The sequence below is a fragment of the Colius striatus genome, chromosome 20 (assembly GCF_028858725.1).
Source record: "Colius striatus isolate bColStr4 chromosome 20, bColStr4.1.hap1, whole genome shotgun sequence".
NCBI classification, from domain to species: domain Eukaryota; kingdom Metazoa; phylum Chordata; class Aves; order Coliiformes; family Coliidae; genus Colius; species Colius striatus.
This window is the reverse complement of record NC_084778.1, coordinates 3,933,811-3,954,710: the sequence shown is the minus strand read 5'-3', so window position 1 is coordinate 3,954,710 and position 20,900 is coordinate 3,933,811. Positions and strand designations below refer to the sequence as shown.

The 20,900-nt window shown below is 44.6% G+C and overlaps 1 protein-coding gene across 1 annotated transcript; it reads left to right on the top strand.

The window, feature by feature from the left end:
- The first annotated feature begins 1,135 nt into the window (after positions 1-1,135).
- On the top strand, positions 1,136-19,475 carry BLMH (bleomycin hydrolase). Its single transcript, XM_062012540.1, has 11 exons — positions 1,136-1,266; positions 1,451-1,648; positions 2,067-2,176; positions 2,593-2,734; positions 3,660-3,748; positions 4,949-5,041; positions 8,789-8,944; positions 9,448-9,606; positions 9,713-9,780; positions 12,043-12,233; positions 18,485-19,475. Exons 1-11 carry the CDS (start codon positions 1,254-1,256, stop codon positions 18,634-18,636), a joined length of 1,371 nt encoding a protein of 456 aa, XP_061868524.1. The 5' UTR covers positions 1,136-1,253; the 3' UTR covers positions 18,637-19,475.
- Positions 19,476-20,900: the final 1,425 nt, after the last annotated feature.

Below are 20,900 nucleotides of genomic sequence, written 5' to 3'. Positions count from 1 at the left end.
AAACAAGTTTTTTGGCGTCAAGTTCATACATTCCTTTCAAAATATAAGTGGATCTTTTGTGTCTGTTCATTCTAACCTGCCGCTGAGACCAATACCATGAGATGTGTGCTGCCTGATCTTGCCCTCTGTGCTTATTCCTACAAGGTATGCACACGCAGTCAGGCACGTGGGGTGTGGATCAGCCCACAGAGGAATCCATACTGGGTTTCCATGGATCGCTATGTTGACATAACCAAATAAAGTGAGGTGTTGAGCTGGCAGCTGCCTTGCTGGCCCTGTCCTACAGCACAAGGGGCTGAGGGTGGTGGCCATCCGACTTGTTGCCCCTTCCTTGTAATCCTGTGGGTGTCTCAGCTTCTGTTGGCCAGGGCGAAAGCTGCCTGGCACTCAGCACTGCTGCTGCACCTCCCATCTTGCTTGGCTGAGAGTAGAGCTGAGGGCTTGCGGCAGCCCCAACTACAGGGTGATCCACAGTAGACACGTGAATGCTCCAGCACGGTGGTGGCAGAAAATCTTCTCCATCCCTGCCCTCAACAAATATGCCACTCCAGCATTATTCTCAAGGTCCTAGCAAGCTTTTAAGGGCTCATCATGCCTTGGGAGGGTACATTACTAACGCCATCAATAAACACTGCATGCTGTAAATCAGTCTGAGTCTGTGGTGCGCAAGCAGCCCTCGGAGCTGGGCCGTCCCTCCTCAGGAAGCCTCCGCAGCGTGTCCCCGACTGCCGCCTGCCCGTGCTCACGGAGGCTGGGCAGCTCCGGCCCCCACGCCGCCTACCGCCGCGCCTCGTCCCAAGCCCTCCGCTACGAGCGGAGCACGGCGGGGGCAGAGCGCGGGGGCAACGCGACGTGGAGGCCGGGCCAGGGCCTCGCCAGCCGTGAGGGCGCGGCGGAGGACACGGCTGGGCCCGCAGCGCGCGCTGCCCCAGGCGGCGCCGCCCAACGTTCTCGAACGGGGGGGGAGAGCGCGCGCGCGTGCGTGAGGGGATGGAGCCCCCGGCACCCCCGCACGGCCCCCGCCGCGCCCGCGCACCAAACGGCCGCAAGCTTGTCCCTCGCGGCGCGCCGTCCGCCCCCGCGCCGAGCCCCTCCCGCCCCCCGCCGCCGCCGCCGCCGCCGCTGCGTGGGGCCCCTCTTCCTGCTTCCGGTGCCGGGGCTATAAGAGCCGCTTCCGCCTGGGCGCGCGACCTGTGGGGGGCCCGGGCCGTGCGGCGGCTCGTTGGGTGCCGGGAGCTCGCGCTGCCGCTGCCATGAATGCCCACGGTGAGGGGCGGGGCCCGGCCGTTACCGGGGCAACGGGCCGGGGGAGAGCCCTTTTCATGGGGGGGTTGGAATTGGGGCGGGAGGGGGGGCAGGAGTTAGCGTGTTAACGGGTGCTGAGGAGGGTGTCGGTGCTGGTGTCGGGGGGCTGCGGGCCCGACGGTGACGGTCGCCCCTTGTCCCCCAGGGCTATGCACGGAGAAGGCCGCCGCCTTCACCCGGCGGCTGCGGGCCGAGCCCCAGTTCCTGCTGGCTCAGAACGTGGCGACGTGCAACGACCCGCTGGAGGTGTGTCTGCAGCGGCAGGTGGTGCAGGACACCGTGCAGGTCTTCCAGCACGCCGTGCCCGCCGAGGGCAAGCCCGTCACCAACCAGAAGAACTCCGGTAAGAGACTCCCCGGCTGCCGGTGACGTGGGGGGTGGGCTCCGCCGGCGGCTCTGGCGTTTGGGGGATGAATGATGTCATGCTGGGAGCCATGGCTGCCTCTACAGGCCTTTCATCGGGCTTTGGAGGGAGCAGAGTTGAATCCCTGCAGCATCCTCTTGTGTTGGTAACAGGCTTGCAACGTTTGCCTGTTTTCCTCTCTGTGTAATGTAAGACAAAATCAGTTGAGACATGCATTTGCAGTAAAGGATTTCTGAACTTCTTTGGAGCTTTTTTGTGCTTTTCAATCCCAGCCAGAACAGTGGGCCAAAGGCTCCAGGCAGAACGGTGTCATGAGTCTTGTCTTCATAAAAAAACCCCTTACGCAGCTCTTGAGTGCTGGTGTACCAGGTTAATCCTTGTTCCTTTGATCTCTCAGGGAGATGCTGGATCTTTTCCTGCCTCAATGCTATGCGTCTTCCTTTCATGAAGAAATACAACATCGAGGAGTTTGAGTTCAGCCAGTCATATCTCTTTTTCTGGGATAAGGTACGGAGGTACTGCTTATGGGTTGTGCTAGAACAGCTTATGCACTTGGATCTTGGGACAGAATTTCTTGTAAGCTGAACTATTTTAACAATCCAGGTAGAAAACATATGTGAGAAAAGCTTTAAAAGTTCTTCAAGTATGTATTTTAAATTCAGCTCAAGCCAAGTGGGACTTTTGGCTTCAGAAGAAAGTTCTCAAGATGTTCCTGTTTTGAAATACTAAAAGTCTTCTTTCAAGTGTTCTGTTTATTCCAACAGTTACTTGTAGGAAGCTCTGGGGAAACACAACTGTAGCTTTCTGCTGAGGTTTCAGTTGTGCTTGTGACCTGCTGATGTGGGAGCTGTGGGTTTCCATACTCAGGAATTAACTCATATATGATATCACGTCAGACCTAAGAGTCTCTCCCCCTGTTTCAGGTTGAACGTTGTTACTACTTTTTAAATGCCTTTGTGGAAACAGCTCAGAAGAAGGAGCCTGTGGATGGCAGACTGGTACAGTTCCTGCTCTCCAACCCCACAAATGATGGTGGACAGTGGGATATGTTGGTTAACATCATTGGTAAGAGAACTGCTCACTAGAACTCCTCCTGAAATTGCAGGTTGTTTTGAGATGAGAAGTGAAAGAGAAGAAGAAACTGAGTTTGAGATCTGGAGGTTTGCTAAGGAACACGATGCCATACCCACTACCTTCTTGCAGCCTGAAGGTGATATAAAGATCAGTGAGAGGGAAATGATGTGGAATGTGGCAATGCTGGTCATGCAAAGATGCAACTTGAGTGGGATCTTCTTTACACTCGTTAAGGAGATACTTCTTGTGTGAATTAGACTAGCATTTGCTTTCATTTGTATTATGAAACAGTATGACACCTTTGTGAATCAACAAGCCAATGATACTAGTTTAGAATCACAAAAGGAATTTGTTTTAGAAGCCTGGAGGTTACTTTTGCAGATAGTTACTTCAGGGCAGAGAAGATTTTGGATGCTGCTGTTACATCCAGAGCCTTGCATGATGTCATCTTTGACTGGTACCATAATGCAGAAAGCAACTGAACTGCTGTTGGTGCTTTATAAATGTTCAGGACTGGGGACTTGGTCACTTATCCCATGTATTTTGTCTAAAGGTTAATTCAGAAGAGGCCTAGAAGACATTTCAGTAGTTTAATTTTTAAGTAGTCATTTTTTTTTTCTGGTGAAAAGAGCTTCTTAAAGCACTAATTGGTTTAGAACTTTGAAGTATTGAATTAAATGCTGCTGAGCAGTTCAGGGATTCTACTCTCTGGGACCCCTGTAGAAAGGAGACCAAAGATCAAGGTTCAGTTGCAAATTAAAATGTAAACTTTGAATAATTATTACATCTAAATAAGAGACTTTCCCTGATAATCTCTGCAGAAAACCCAACTGTAGCTTTGATGTGGATATAAGCAGAAGCATTAGCATCTCCTGTGGGGAAAAGACAATTGTTAACTCATAGTTTTATTTCTTAGGGAAGTATGGTGTTGTCCCCAAGAAAAACTTCCCAGAGTCTCATACCACAGAGGCTACCAGGAGGATGAATGAGATCCTGAATCATAAGGTAAAATTGATGATATAATTAAGGGGAAGGGATGAGAGTGAACCTGCTGCAAGTACTCCTAGCCACCTTAATTTCTCTTAACCAAAATATTAAGTGCATCTCAGCAACTCAACTTGCCTTTAATCCAAAAGCAGCCTAAAGTCTTAGCCAAGTCTGATGTTAATTGAAACACAGAGTGGGAAGGTGTGTTTGTGGAAGATGGCTGTTGCCATAGCTTGAAAGTATCCTCTGTGGCTTTAGTAGCAATTGTCTCTAGTCCTCACATTTTCACAAGTTAATCCTTGATGTGTGGCTGACTAAATCTGTTTCTGCAAAACTAGCACTTGGTGTCCAGGTGACTTTTCTCTACCCCCTCAATATTTCATGTACCAGTGTGTCAATGTTTCTAGAGATTACTGCCACATTTGATGGTGTTTTCCAAGTACTGTATCTTAAAAATCAACTTTCAGGAAGGTGTAAGCTTGCTCCCTGAACTACAGAAATGAAGTAGCCTGTGAAGAGGGTAGCATGGGTAGCTAGAGAAAAAGGCCATGAATGCATTTTTTACAGTGAGCTTTATTTTTAAGTTCATAGGCTCCAGGCTCAGGGGAAATTACCTGCTGAAATCCACATTAAAAATGTAAAAGTGCTGAAATGAGCTTCAGTGTAATAAGTGGTGTTCATGTTGGTTTAGTCTTGAACACTGCAAACCCAGCTGGTCTTGAGGGAGCTCCACTCACTGTTCCTGGCCTTATGGATGGTGACAGTAATGGGAAGCATGTGCTTCTCTTCCTGCAGTTCTGCATGCGGTGGGGAAATGCTCTGCTCCTTTTATCAACTGGGAGATCAATTATGCATTAGAATTGCAAAATAAGTCTTACAGTATGAAGACAGTTCCCTGAGCTGAACTGAGCGAAATCAAGCCTTAAGGAAAGCTAGTGGCTGTAAGCTCCCTCTCCATCAGTGGTAAATAGAGTGGCACTGTCTGTTAATTACTGGGGTTTTTGTTATCTTTTAAATCATTTGGTTGTCTTGATTCTTTCTTTTTCTAAAGAAGTGTTGGTATCTCACAAAGCCTTCTGAAAGGGATTTTCCTTTTATTTTGGAAACATGCTAAGAGGAGTAAACTAGGTGCTTAAAACAACCAGGTAGGAAGTCCTGAAAACTGATCAGGTGGCACCTTTCACACCCTTACAGTAAAATGACTTTCTTTTTCATCAGATGAGAGAATACTGTCTGCGGCTAAGGAATATGGTGGACAGCGGAACACTGAAAGGAGAACTTTGTGCTGCAATGGACACGATGATAGAAGAGGTAAATACACTTGTGTGACATGAATGTCTGTATTCCAAGAACACAAAGCTAGAATGGATGAGACTTCTTGCTTACCCTTTTCTGTAGCTATTGTATCAGCCAAAACAAATGCCTTTTGTTTGCCAAAGCAGGGATGTTTTGCATGGCTGTGTGCTTGGAGAGATTCAAGTGAACTACTTGAACTGACTTCTTAATTATCTCAATACTTCCAAATATCTTGAATTTAGGGATTCCAGAATGATGCTGTTTTACAAAGATAGCTACCTCTTTCTGTAGGAAAGCAGCATTTTGTATCTTAAAAGATCAAAATAGCAGCCCATCAGGTTGTTATAAAAGGCAGGAAAGAGGCAGGTTGAACATTACATTCTCATGGCTTGGAATGTAAAATCTTACAGCACAAGTGTTGTTGCAGAAATTCCCCACAAGAGAGCAGAAAGGAACAACAAAAGAGGAGTCCTCTGCATTATGGAAGAGACAATGCTGAATCCAGCTGTGGTCTGATGCTGGGGGGCAGCAGAGGAAGGAATGACAGCATCTGTTCCTGGCTGTGTGAATTAACTCAAATCCATCAGCAGATCTGTAGCATGCAGCGTGGTGGCTGCTCACACTGAACGTGACAGTGACTCATGCTGTTTTTCTTAAACAGCTGAAAGCAATTTTGGAAGTTGAGGCTTTAGTTTGACCAAGTGCATGCATTTTTTATGAAGTACATATTTCATTTCTGAAGTGGTTTGAATGTCTGTCTTTAGGTGACTCAAGAAACCAAATCTGGTTGTGTGTGTTTAGTTTTTCTGCAATCCAGTAAACATCAGTATTAGGCAGGACATACCTTGGGCTATTTCTGTCAAACCTGAGGCAGTTCCACTGACATGCAGGTATTGACTAATGTGTCAGTCTGATTTTTGGAAAATCATCTTTGCACTTCATGTAAGAACCTGTAGATTCTTCTACTTCTTTTTAATCTAACCTTACAATTAAAACTGACTTGTGTTCCTTGGGTTATATTGCTGAAAGTAACACTTTCAAGATGAGCAGTAACTCTCCTTTGAGCCTGCACCAGTATGTTGGCCATCAGCACTAGGGCCAAAGGTGAATTAATATAAGTTACATGCAGCGTGTGTGTGTCCAAAAACGCCGGGAGGATTTTGCAGCAGACATCAAAAGCTTCCCAGAGATGTTAAGTTTGAGGGCAATGACATAGAGTTCACTGCACAATGCCTCCTTGTTGTTTAGAGTCTCTTGCCCTCTGACAAGGGATCTTGAAACCAGCATAAAAGGCTCATTAACTGACTGCAATTTGTCTGTTCTTTAAAAACGGTTGTGCTTAATTCTCTGAAGTTAACAGAGTATTTCCTCTTACAGTGGTTGGCAACTTCAGTACATTCACTTTGAATAAACATTGTAGCTGAAGTGTACAATTGCACCCATCTTGTCTACTTTAAAAACACTTTGTTTTAAAGGCTTGAAACTGCTCTTTCATGTGTTTATATGTATATAAATGGCATTGCATCTATTTTGGCTACGTGGCACAGCAGAACTTGGTTTGTTCTATTTGCATAGCAAATCTTGGTTTGCTCATGCTGGGAGGCAGGGCTCTGGCTAAAATGGGGCTGTTGTACTGGAACCCAAGATTAAATATTCACTCCAAAACTGCATAAACATTCTTCTTATCAAAGCAGTGCACAACAGGTCAGAAGGTGAAATCAGTGCAGTGCATGTGATGCAGTTTTTCTCTTCTCCTTTGTAGACTCTTCCTTATCAGGATTGTCATTCTTTTCCCCTCCTCATTCAATTTGGTTTTTAGCACAAAACACTATATCTTTGCCTTATCTTGGTTCTAGTTGTTGCCAAAGGGCTATAATTCACCTTTTAGTTTAACTATGTCTGCTTATTTTATTTAGTGATTGAGGAAACTTGTGAGATACTGAGAGATGGCCCATGGTGGTTGTGCTGGCGAAACAATTGAGGGAGGCTGCTCTCAGGCTCCACTGCCTCTGTTAACTTGGGACTTCTGTCTCCATTTTCCTTCCTCTGGCTGGACCCTGCTTGCTTGTTGCTGTCCTCTTAGGCATTTTTCTTGCTTATTTTGTTTTCACAGCCTCATCTCTCACCACTTTGGGTTATCTAAGGTAATGTGGGTATATCCACAGCAAATGCCACCTTTTGTGCAAAATTAAACATTTCTAGTAGTTTAGGGGTTTAGATTTGCTCTTTAACATATTTATTGATAAATTAATGCTTGATTTCCTCCAGTGGGCACACACCCTTATTTCCACCCATAATTCATCCCTTCAATTGTTTTCTTTGGTTGCTTGGAGCAAGAATGCCTTTATTAGTAGTTTGTGCACAGCCAAACAGTATTGCTTAGCATGAACAGCACACTCCTTTTGCCTTCAGCACAAAGCATATGCCAGCACAAAGCATATGCCAGCACAAAGCATATGCCAGCACAAAGCATATGCCAGCACAAAGCTCGTTCTTATGAAGCCTTAGGATGTGTATCAATCAGCTCAGCTGGCTCCAGAAAGAGTAAGACAGCTTTGGAAAAGTTTGTCTTCTGTCTCTTCTCCTGTGAAAAGTCAGTGAGGGGGAAGTTTGAACACTGGCAGCCTAGGAAAGCTTGTGCAAACTACAGGCATATTGGCTCCTAGTGCAGAAGGTGCAGTTGAGATTTGACTCTTCATCTTACTTGAAATAACTTGTTGGTTCCTTGCAAGAAGAGGACTTGTGCTTAAGTCATGGACAGAGCTGAAGTAGGCCATGGTCAGTTGAAGGAAACCAGATTCAAACCTGCTTATAAATATGATTGAATTCTCTGTCCCTGAAGTTCCTGTGGCAGGTCCTGAAGACAGTCATCTGGTTACACTGAATATGAGTTAGCACATTTTATGATAAGCCCTGTCATAAAATACAGTAATGACTCTTAAATGCAATTTCAGATTCTGATTTATAGGGAGGCTGATGAAATCTGGTCAACTTTTTTGTGCTAAAAATCAATAGAAAGCTGTCAGCTGCAAAAGTTGTCCCAGTCAGCAGGCAGGGATCTTCAGTTGAATTGCATAACCTGCCAGTTCAGCCCTAAACATTGTTAAATGTTTTAAAACAGATGACAAGATTATTCCCTTTTGCTTCTTTTCAAAAGCCTTTCAAAGATCAATTGTTGAAGTCCAAATGAATGTTACAGGGAAAAAGAGGAAACACTGGGATAAAATGCTCTGCTGTGTGCCTTTGAGAAGGGTCAGTTTGTGTGGAGCAAAGCACTTGATGGAGTAGGTGATGCTCAGCCTTTCTGGAATCAGTCTGATGAGGTTTCTCTTGCACTAGAAAATACCTTGTTGGAGGAGCTTCAGAATTACTGATGAATTGTTGGAATGAGACTGGACAGTGTGTTGGCTTTGGCTTTTGGCTGCTGCATCCCTAGGATATCCTGGAATCTATACATTCAACCTTAAATCTGATGGGTTACCTGAGAGTGTGGATTGTGAGAAAGGAGAAAGATTCTGTTGCTTTTCCTCTGGCCTTTCAGTCTGGTTTTGAACTGTTGAAACATTAATTCCAGAAAGCTGGCAATAGTTAACTGAAATAGTTAATGTGTGTACCTTTGTTCAAGTTCTTCAAAGGTGTCTGTTAAGATCCCCTTTCTCCAGCTGGTTATCGAGTGGAGAAATCCATTAGTGGCATTGCTGTGGTAGGAGAGGCAGACCTGCATGTTTCAGCAAGTTGACAGCTGTTTGCTTCTCTGTGCAGGTATTCAGAATAGTGAGCACCTGCCTGGGCAGCCCTCCTGAAACCTTCTGCTGGGAGTTCCGGGATAAGGAGAAGAATTACCACAAATATGGCCCTTTGACACCAGTCCAGTTCTACAATGAGCACGTGAAGCCTTACTTCAACATGGAGGACAAGGTTGGGAACACTGAAAGGGCAGTAGCTTCCCAAGACATTTGTTTTTGTTGCTAAGCCCCTTATTTTCCAGTGTTGTGTGTGTACTCTCTAACCCTGTAACTCCACCACAGGGGATGGGTCCTGCTCCCACAAGTCCCAGATGACCCTGTGTTTATTCTCCCCATTCTGCTGGTGCTCTACCCTTCCTTTAGCTGTGCTTCCATGTTGCAGTTCCACAATGGTTTTGTAATGATAAAAGATGTAATGACCTAATCAGGCATAAAATGCCATAAGAGAGCCATTAGAGAGCAAGAACAACATGCAAAGCTGCTTTGCCACAGCTACAGGATGAACCTTAAATAAACCTTAAAAAACCCTAGTATTTCAGCCAAGTGCTTGTGTGCTAATGGGACAGTCAGCCAGTTGGGACAAAGGCAATTCTCTGAAAGGCATCTAGATTCACTTATCAAAGATTTCAGTTAAGCTGAACCTCAGTTTGCAATCTTGGGTGGTTTTTTTGGCAGGTTTGTCTAGTGAATGATCCTCGACCTCAGAACCCCTACAACAGGCTGTACACAGTGGAGTACCTGGGCAACATGGCAGGAGGGAGGAAAACACTCTACAACAACCAGCCTATTGATGTCTTGAAAAAACTAGCTGCAGCATCTATTAAGGATGGCGAGGTTGGTTCGTTGGTTTGGTTTCTGTTCTTGGGTGGCATGGTGCAGATCATGTAATGTAAAACTCGTTGGGGTATGGCCTAGACATGACTCTTCCTTCTCTTCGTAGGCTGTGTGGTTTGGCTGTGATGTTGCCAAGCACTTCTATGGCAAGCTGGGAATCAATGACATGAATATGTAAGTAGAAAATCAAAACAGAATACCCTTTGGGATAAACAGTTCTTTAGCCCCCCCCCCCCCCCCCCCCCCCCCCCCCCCCCCCCCCTCCCCCCACCCCCCACCCCCCCCCCCCCCCCCTCCCCCCCCCCCCCCCCCCCCCCCCCCCCCCCCCCCCCCCCCCCCCACCTCCCCCCCCCCCCCCCCCCCCCCCCCCGCCCCCCCCCCCCCCACCCCCCCCCCCCCCCCCCCCCCCCCCCCCCCCCCCCCCCCCCCCCCCCCCCCCCCACCCCCCCCCCCCCCCCCCCCCCCCCACCCCCCCCCCCCCCCCCCCACCCCCCCCCCCCCCCCCCCCACCCCCCCCCCCCCCCCCACCCCCCACCCCCCCCCCCCCCCCCCCCCCCCACCCTCCCCCCCCCCCCCCCCCCCCCCCCCCCCCCCCCCCCACCCCCCCCCCCCCCCCCCCCCCCCCCCCCCCCCCCCCCCCCCCCCCCCCCCCCCCCCCCCCCCCCCCCCCCCCCTCCCCCCCCCCCCCCCCCCCCCCCCCACCCCCCCCCCCCCCCCCCCCCCCCCCCCCCCCACCCCCCCCCCCCCCCCCCCCCCCCCCCCCCCCCCCCCCCCCCCCCCCCCCCCCTCCCCCCCCCCCCCCCCAGGTAGTCTATGCTCCCTGTGATGTTTTGTCTGAGTCTTTAGAACTACAAATATTTAACAAGGAGAGAAGAATTTCAGACAAGTCAAGGGCTTCTTTCCCTCTGCTCACAAACTTTTATTGCAGAAAGAAAAAGTCAGCTTCTATTTTTAAGATACCAGAAAGCCTACATTAACTGGGTTTGTAAATACATCTGTGTTTGCAACCTGTATCTTGCTGAGCAAGAAACCTAGTGTGACAGCAAGTTTCTTCTACTGTGTCTCACCTACTGCATGGGTTAGTCCAATCTGTCTTTCAGCAGGAAAGCCCTTCTGTTAAAATGCCAGTAGGAGGCACTTTGCAACAGCCTTGAGGTCCTGCAACTCACTGGCATGTGACCTCTCTGAGCTTCTCATAATTAAGGAAGGAAAATGGTGCCCAAAATAGCTCTGTGGCAGACAGTAGGCTGACATGAATCCACATCTGAATTTGCTTCTGGCAGAAAAACAAAGCACATGTGAAGTAAAAAGGAACCATGTGAAAATTTACAGCCCTGGGTTATCTGCAATGTTGTTGTTTTCCATTTATTTCCAAAAGTTGTCATTATTAAAGTTTCTTTGAAGTGATCTCTTCCTGTCCAACGTGACCTTGGCTTGAGAAATAACAGCTTGCACATAACTGGAAAATTGAGCTTGAGCTCTGGAGTTTGAGAGCTTGAGATGGGACTGCTGAGTCACAAGACATTTTTGGTTCCTTTTTACAAATCAATATTTTCCCTGTTTTTCTGCATTTTGAGCTCTCAACATGGATCTTGTTTCTCAGATTGCATGAACATAACTTTAAAAAAATGTTGATTGTTTTGCAGTTAGATGCTAAAAAAGATGCTTTTCTAGTGTTCAAAACCTATTTACCTATTCATCACTGAAGTCTGTTTATATTGATTGTGTCCAGTTACTGGCTGCACTTCACACTCTATGGTCTGTGTTGTTAAATTCATACTTTTCATGCCTAAATATGTGGGTGCATCAAATGTTATCACCTATGACCTGATTTCTTCAAGAAAAGGATGTGTCTGAGGTCAGTACATGATGGGTATCTCTAAAATCAAAAGGTAGTTTCAAAGAAAACACCCTAGAACAAGTTGTTCCTAGATAAGCTGTTCTGGGAGCATTCAGAGGCTTTTCTGCATTCAAAATGGACCAAGTTTTTTCTACATTTTGCTTGAACACGTTGTCTTACATTAAACCTTAACTTAATCTAAAGGAGCTTTGATAAACTGGGTTGTAATATGTAATACTTTGGATTTACCTACTTTTTTATAAAGGCTTTGACTTAAAATCCTATCACAGTTTTGCAACAGAAAATTACTGTGGATTAAATGCACCTTTTGGTTAAAAACTTCATGTTCATAAACATGTTTATCCCAGTTTCTGTCTGACAGCATTGAGAGTTGACATCCTTAGTCTGGTGGCTCTTGAGTCTCATTTTAAGGACTGTCCTACATTTTTTCAAATGAAACAGAAGCAACACAACAATATTCCATTGAATATTAAAAAGGGATTTGTGGGCTTGTGTTCCAGGTTAATTTCTTGTATAAAAAAAGTAGAGAAAGAATAACTGTGCTTTGGTTCCTCAAGGGACCTGCTATTTCTTAGTTGGAAGGAAGCAGCAGTTCACTTTGTGGCACAGCAAGCTGGCTGCTATAAGGAAGGGCTGGCTGCTATAAACTTGGGTGGTCCTTCACTGCTGAATAGCCATCAACTTGTTTTGTCACAGGATGGGCAAGAAGAGGCATTTGAAAAATGGAGAGTGGAAAACTCCTGGGGTGAAGACCGTGGTAACAAAGGTAAAGTAATTTATAGTCATGGAAACAGAAAGCTCAACTTGGTGCTTAGAAATAAGGACATGGAAAAGGGAAAGAGGATGTGCTGTGTGTTCCTCACCAGGACATGCATGAAGCAAGCCTGCAAGCACACCTAGATCACCAAGTTACAGCACTGTATTCCTGTAGGATAAACACTCTTCATTTACATCTAAGTAAATTGAATGTAAACATTGAATGGAGAAGCAGGAAATGTCACTGGATAAACTTGATGCCAGGGCTGCAAGTTCAACCAGAGGCAAACGCATTTTTGGGAGGTGACTGTGAGTGATTGATGCTGACACTTCTTGACAGATAATCCTGAGAGCAGAGGGACAAAGTTGACAGAAGCACCCATGTTGGAGGCTAGAGGTGGAACTCTGGATATAGCTTAATGATACAGAGCATAAATAGTCTTTACAGTTTCTGACAATCCAGTAACCACACTGATTTTGTGCATGGAAGTATGGGAAGATACTGGTAGACTTTAAAGTTTACATTTTATCTAAGTTTAAGTATTTCATTATAACACTTTAAGGTTGATCAGTTTATTGCTGTAAAGCTGCTTATTTTCCTAAGCATTGTATCCCAGTTTGTTGTTGATAACAAGTAAGTTTCCAGCTATTATCCACACTTAAAAAATAACCACTGCAGGAGTCTGACAAGAGTGACAGGACAAGAGCAGAACCTTTGCTGTTTGTTTGCTCATAACCCTTTGCTGCAGAACAGAAGTCTGAAAAAACTGGCATGTCTGAAAATGCAGCAGTACTTCTCTTCTGAGATACCACGAATTCCAGTGGTCATGTAAACCAGTCTTTTAATAAAGGGACAATAGATAAGAAATGCTTCACAGTATCAAGCAAGATAGGATCACCTCCTAGAGCTGCACTGTAAAGAAGTGCTTTCTTCTAGGGTGAAAGAAGAAATAAAGATTTCACTGCAATGCTTCTAAGTGTATCAAAGTTTTTGGTAACAGAGCTAAGCTTGAATCTGTACACCACAGCTGTCTCATGCTGACTGGGGCTGATACTACTTAAATAATCTTCTTGAGTCATGTGTGAAACCTCAGTGGTTTATGTTTTCTTTTAAAGCAGTGTTTATCAATCTGCTAGCTTGGATTTTCCTCATTTTTTTGAAAATGAGGAAATGAGGGTATGGCTTGTTCCAGCTTGTGCTGTGAACTGCTGCAGTGTGAACTGTTCTAGCTCCAACACCTGTCACAAAAAAGGGAAATCCTAACTCTGGTTGCTTTCTGAAGCCATGCTGAAAATATTACATCTGGTATGACAAGCACTAGCAACAACAAACTCCACAGTTAACATGCAGCACTGCTCATGCCAGGTTCTCTGTGTGAACTTGCATTCCCATTGATGACTCTCTCAGCCTGCACTATTGTTCCTTTAAAAAGGATTTGTGGGGCTGTAGTGAGCACATGGCAGGCAGTGAGTCACAGCTGAGCACTGCTTTAGGAAATTGCTTCTAGTTGCTTCCCTGCTCAGGCTGGGATTGCCCTGAGGGTGCTCCTCTGCCTGGTCTGGGGGCCAGCCCTGACCTCCCCTGGCCGTAGCTGGGCAGGGCTTGTGGTGTGAGAGCATTTGTCCTTGGCTCAGCTAAGGCCTGCAGTCAGTCAGATTTTCCTAAATGGAGGGAAACTCCGTGATATTTGTCATCTCCTATCTGAGATGGGCCGGATGTGGACTCAGTCATGGCATGGCTCACTGATGACCATGCCAAGCCAGACCTCTGTGTGCCCCATAATATGATAGCCATTGCTGCCATTTTCTGTTGCACATTAATCTCAAATGTTGTGCTGACATTTGATATGCCTGAAACGTCCCAGGATGACTGGCTTTTCTTCTGGGAATAGGCTATTTCTGGAAAAACTCTGGTTTAGGATGTGGTGTTACTCACAAGCTTTTGATATCTATACTTGAACAGCTAAGTAAAATGTAGAATACTTCTGAAACTGTGTCCTAATTTCTGTTCTGGCCCCTTGGTCTTGCAGTAGTGTCTGTTCTGAGTTGGCTATACACATTCACAGCCAAGTATTACAATTAAAGTCTTTAGTTTTGACAAAACATTGGAAGCTGTGGCTTATCAGTGTGACAGTAGTAAATTGTACTTTGAAATGTTGTATTAAGAAGCCAAATCAATACTGAAGTAACATCAACGTTTATCTTGTCTCCAAATACAAATTAATAACTACTTTAAGCACCTTTATGTGTAATAGAAACAATAAGCTATAAAAGTGTCCTATTAGTTGTGCTCTTATTGTTAGAACACATTTTTGAGACACTCCAGATAGTGGTTTTGTGATGTGAAGATGCTACTGGTGTTAGAGGAATGCTTCCAGGAAGCAAGTGCCTTACTCAGCTTGCTTTACAACTGCTCAGCATGGACTTTGGTTAGCAGTCCAAACATTCTGAGGTTAATGGGTGACTGTCAGCAACTCTGCCATATATGCTCCTTGGCCAAGGTTCAGTTTTTCTTATTAGAGCTGGAGAAAGATTGGGCTCAATCCCAGGAGACTGGCTATTACTCCCAAACCACGGTGTAGTGGACTGAAGCCTGACTGCTGGTAAAAGTTGTGCCAGTGCTCCTGGGCTGGAGCATCAGGGCATGCTCTGGCAGAGCTGTGGAGGCTGTGATGGATCTGTGTGGGGAGCTGTGTGCAGCTGGGCTGCCTTCACTTCAAATGTGGAATCCAACATCAGAAAAGAAATATTACAGCAACTACAAATGAAAAGTGTAGTGGCTCAAACTTAGTGTTATTTATAAGTTAACTCAGTTAACCTAGTCTTGAACTTGTTTGTCAGCTTTGTAAGCTTAACTTGCTGCTTGATTTGCAGTAACAGCTTATTCTCCTTAGACATTATCTCTTTTTCAAAATATGGATTGATTTTAGAAGAACTTACTCTTGAAGAATCATTTCAGAGGAGCTAGCTGTTCCTTTGAAATAGAGTAGGACCCCAGTGTGACTGGAATAAACCCTGCTGTACCTTGCAGGCATGTATTGTGGTATTGTGTGCATGCCCCGTTTCTGGGTGAGTCACTGTCACTGATCTGTTTGTCCTGCTAGAGCCCACGGTCTCTGGAAAGTCTTGCTCACTATGTATGTTTTATTTTGGTTAGGGAGTTGCCTGGATAAGTGCCTTGACAGAAAATCCCATCAGAACTAGGAAGCTTGACTTGATTTCAGACTTTTTTTCAGGGAGGTGAATCCCTGAATGATTTTCCTAGGTCTGACCAAGCAACCCACGGTTGAGCCAAAGGCAAGTGGACATATCCTGCAACAGCCATTCTTAAACATTAGAAGTACTTGCCAAGGTTTCCTCCCCTTCCTCCTGCCCTGCTTTTTTCACTCTTCAGTGTCCAGTACTTGCTGGTGTTAGGAGGGTGAAGATTTGTACTCTGTCCTAACTCTTGCTGTGTTACCGCTTTTGATTTTTTTTCTTATCTGCCCGGTAAAGGAATTGGGAAGCCATCCTTGGATAAGTCCAGTGCAGCAAAGTGGAATCCACATCAGTAAAGAGGCAGCCAAGAATGAGGTTAAACTTGGCACATCCCAGTTGAGGCCCAGTTGGGTGGGAGGATACAAGTAAGCCCCAGCACCATTATTTCTTGGACAGGATGATAAAGTGTACAGCCCACAAGAGACCACCAGAGATGAGACTTTCAGTTATTAAAAAACAAGCAAACAAATGACATAGTTGGTAGGAAATGGAAGTGTTTTTTCACATGGGGTCCCTCTTGCTCTGCTCAGAGTACAGTTGAAGATGCCAGATAACAGCTATTTCCCCAGACATATGTGGTGCAGGAATGGAAAGGCCGTGACTCCTGGTTTGCATCCGATGGGATGGAGTTAGGTGCTTATACTCTGGAGTGGGCAGAACTGAGTTCTTGTGGAAACGCTTGTGCTGAAGACGGGGAAGCCCTGGGAACAGCCTTGCATTGCCTCTCTTAAGTATTTAATAATTGCATTCATATCTGCTGTAGAAGTGTTTCTTGGAATCCTGTCTGTTTTTTCTCCAGGAATGAGCACAGCTGCTGACAAACATTGCTTGGGTTTTTTTATTTCGAGGTAAAAAAGTCACTTCCCAGTGAAATGTTTCCTTTCTGTTTTACTGGCACTTTGTCAGCCACACAGGCAAGTTTAATTATTCTGCTTACTCCTTTGTTCTGGAGACACAGGACATTATTACCTAACTTTGAACCCAGCTTATCCCATCGGGTAGCTTTTATTTTTAAAAAAGAGCAAGCAAGAGGGGAACACTAAATCATGTTATCACATCTGCTTGATAGGGGTCTATCTGCTTGTTTTGGCATGAAAATAACTTCATTGTGATCCATCTCCAGCTAGAAGTCAGCTCCCTTTTGGACATTTTTAATCTCTTGTACTGGCTGTTGCATACATATTTTTCTTAATGATTGGACTTGACCTTAAAGGTCTTTTCCAACCTAAACACTTCCACAGTACTGCATGAAGACATTTTAAAAGATTTGACTGTAGATATTTAGTGTCTGTATCTGTACATGTGGATATATATCATCCCATAAGAACACTATGACAGAAAAGCCCTGTTAGTTTGCTCTCTCTATAGAGGAGCTATGGCACAAGCACAAAGTGGCTTGTACTAGATCCTTTGGGAACTCTGAAGGGCTCTTATTTCTAGGTGCCAAAATCCTAGGTTATGCAGTAATTCACAGGCCATTCATCCTCAACTGACCTCTCCCTGGCCAGCAGCTTCTCAGTTTGAAAGTGCTGCATTTTCAGGTTCTCTTTTGGATAAGTTAGGCAGATATGGACCAGACTAGTACACCGAGTACACTTGTGTAGTCAGATGCTCTTACAACAAGATGTTCCAAGTTCTTGTCTATATTCTGGTGTTTGCATACAAATGGTTTGAGAAGAAGCAGCAGATGAATTGCCTGAGGTAAAGCTCCATTGTGTACCCTGCCCAGAAATGCCATAAGCTTTTGATTCTTTTTCACTTCTGCCTGTTACCTGGCTGCAGTGCAGAGCTGGGACTTGCCTTAGGCAGGCTCTTAAGAATATGTATTGCTGTGTATAAAGTCTCCTTTTAATGAAGAAATTGATAATGGCTTTCATTGTGACACCAGGCACAGGCCTTCTCAAAGAGTGACCTTACTTATTTGCATGTCCTGAAGTTCTGCTTGACGCTTCCTTCTTGTTCAGACACTGTGATCCTAATCAGCACTGTCAACCTTTGAGATACAGGATGTCAGCAGCAGAGTTCATTATCCTCTCAGAGTGCAATTACTTGTTGGCTCTTGGGAGGGAGAGGTTTTTGTGTGTCCCAAGAACTCATATCCTGAAGAGAGAATAATCAAGGCAGCTCCCTTTGGCAGTGTTTCCAAAATGGCTTCTAGCTCGGATTACATTTGATAGGGTTTTTAATTTATGGGAATTATCTGATCTCTTGCTTTAGAAACAAGATGGTGGAGATAGATGCATTTATTGTCCATATTCTTTGGACATTTTCTTGTTTCATTTGATTGTGGGATGATACTGTATAAGGACATGAGGAACTTTATTACATAAAGCCTCCTCATCTGTCTTCTAAAGGCTTGCTTTCTCCCAGCCACTCTTATTTTCAGTTCACCTTGAATACCTTGTTTCCAGTGGCAGCTTTGCTAAAATCTGTGATACTCTAAATGTGAGGGGTTGTTTTTTTTTTCCCAGTTCAAAAGCTGTTCACTGAACTCAGTAAGAATTATACTAAGGGAGAAAATAAAGGTTTAGTTCAGCTAAAGTGTGATTTAAATGGCTTTACATTAGAGGAAAGTGTGTGGCCTCCTCTTACTGCAAGAGCTCAAACAGCAAAGCTTTGTTGAATTTTCCTTTTCTTAACAAAATCCTGAAAACTTCTAAAGCCAGAGGCTCAGATAATTTTACACTGTGCTAAATACCTTTTTTGAAAGCATTGTAATTCATTTGAGTATTCTCAATGCCTATTTTAACAGAGGAAGCATAAATGATGAATAGTCTGGGTCTTGTTTTTCATAGCAGGCTTCTTGCTTGGTCTCCAGTGCACATGAAGGAGTACATCCAGTTAGCCTGTATGTTAATTTCCTTGTGATTCTTTTTGTCTTGAGAGACACAGAGCATGACTAGGTCCTGTTTGTAATGCATCCTTCACAGGTGAAACTTGTATACGTGACTGTCACTGTATTGGTAATGGCGCTCTGGTGTAATGAACTGTTCTCACCTCCAGGTTACCTGATCATGACTGACGACTGGTTTTCTGAGTACGTGTATGAAGTGGTGGTGGATAAGAAGCATGTACCAGAAGACATCTTGGCGGTGATGCAGCAGGAACCAATTGTTTTGCCGGCTTGGGACCCTATGGGGGCTTTAGCCAAGTGAATTACACAGTATTTGCCTCTTAACGGTCAACCAGAAGTAGATGCAATAGAGAATTCCAGTGGTTGGAAGCCATAGCCAAATGATGGTGTGACCGAGCACTCAGCATGGTCCATACCCTTGAAATGTACGTTAAGGATCCTTGGGAAATAGCGCTTTACTGACTTGGCTGAATAAAGCTCTCAGACAAGCTACTCTGCAAAACTAAAAAGGGAAAAACAACCCCTAATGAACACATATTACAAGTGCTGTCAATGGCAGTTTGATTTTACCTTCAATTTTTAATGTCAGCATAGTAACTTAGTAGGATTATTTTGACCAATGTTTTCCCTAGAAAAGATAACCAAAAAAGGCCCTTTGGAATTAAGAGCTAGGTGATTGTTAGAACAAATACATAAAGATACTTATAAATTAACCATCCATGGTCCATGTACCATAAAAGAATGCCCAAAATATTTTATATATTTACATTTTTAGTTTTGCTGAGGTTTTGGAGGGGGCGTAAGAGTTGAAACCGATAAAAATTGTCTTTAGAAAGTTCTCTTCCAGCAAAATTGGAGGGGAAAGTGTTTCCTTGAGATTTCCAGTTTCACTTTTTATCTTTCCATTATTGAGCAAGGACTGGATAACCCCTGGCAAGGCCCAGTGCTATGTCTGTGTGCACAGGAGCGCTATTTTTCAGTTATTTTAGCAAGAACAACCATAAGTATGTTCACAGGTGGAGTTAGTGTCATGCTCAAAAGAAAAAAAAAAACCCAGTGTTTTAATTGCTGCATTTTATTGGATGTTTTAAAAAACAAGATGGTGCTATGAAGCTTTTGAATAAACACTTTCTAAAGTGACTGGTACAGTTCTGATTTCTTTTTTTAAATGAGCTTAATTAATGATATTGAAAAATATTAATGACCTGCAAACCCATCTAAGTGAGCCACAAGGAGAACACGTCAGGAAAAGCTGCAGCTTTATGTTCTGTCAGCTGCCCCTCTCACTGAACAAGGATAAACACAGAGTATCTCAGGTGCTACAGGCACTCAAATAGTTTGAGCACAGTTAATTTGTCAAATATTTCCCCCCCTTTGGATTTATACTCTGTCCTCATCAAAATACGATCTCTATCAAACCATGCAAATCATTTCCCTACTATGCATGATAAATTGATGAAGAAGTCATGGGCTTCAACTGCAGCAAGACTGGTGAGATCAGGAAAAGCTTTCTGGTGATAAAAACAGTGAAGTTGTGGACTGGATGTGTGATGCCTCCATTGCTAGAGATCAGTAAGAACAGGTTACAGATGTGCCAGAGGAGTGTTAGAAGAGCTGATCCTCTGAGATCCCCTTGGGCTTTATGAGTCTGGTGCTCAGTCTCTACCTCATGGTGTGTTACTTGCATAAACAGTCTTGTACTTGATCCTGAACCCTGGTGGCTCTGAAACAAAGCCAAACCTCTTGGGAAGCTGTATTATGCACAATATTTTGATTATGACTAATGCATGTGGTGTTTTGGGGACTTTCTTCCTTCTAAAAGGTCAGTATTTTAGTCTTTAAAAATCCTTCTACTCATGACATTACATGGGTTCTTCTATTTCCCTTATGCTATCTATGAGAGGGCGATAGCAGCCAAAGAGAGTGAACTTTTTTTCCTGGAGTTTAACTGACTAACAGTTCTGTTGCCCATGGCAGCACAAATGAGGATTGAGTTTGACAAATTAAAAACAGTTTCCAAGCCAGTTTTTGTTAATTTGAGAATTTAGGAGTATTGTCCAGCATGTGCTTATCTCCACAGCTCTTGCCCAGCTACTTCCCTCTGCAGCTTATACAATAGTATGGGTTGGGTTTTTTTTTCCTTTCCTTCAAATAAGCACAGAAAATCCTCATGGCTAAAACACATTAGAGGAAATGAAGCCAATCTGGAATAAACAGTTTTGCCTTTATGCTCAGCAGTTTTATAAGTTCTTTGTAAGGAGGAATGGGCTGGGGGATGGAGAAATACATACGTGAAAGCAAGAGCTCTATTTCTTCTGCTTTGAGGACTCTTAAGGGCAGCTGAGCAAACTCTTCTAAGGTTTATGCTAATGACACTAATTCAAAGCTGGAAGAATATTAGGTAGGACATTTTCTCTTCTGCTACTATGTGATAACAGCCCATGAGAAACAGTTATGTGCCGTGCCTTTGGTAAGAATCAATAGCTGTGTGCTCTGGCTAAGCAGCTCTCTGCTTTCTCTAAATCAGACCATCCTACCTTAGAACAAGTGGGCTTGGTTTTAAAC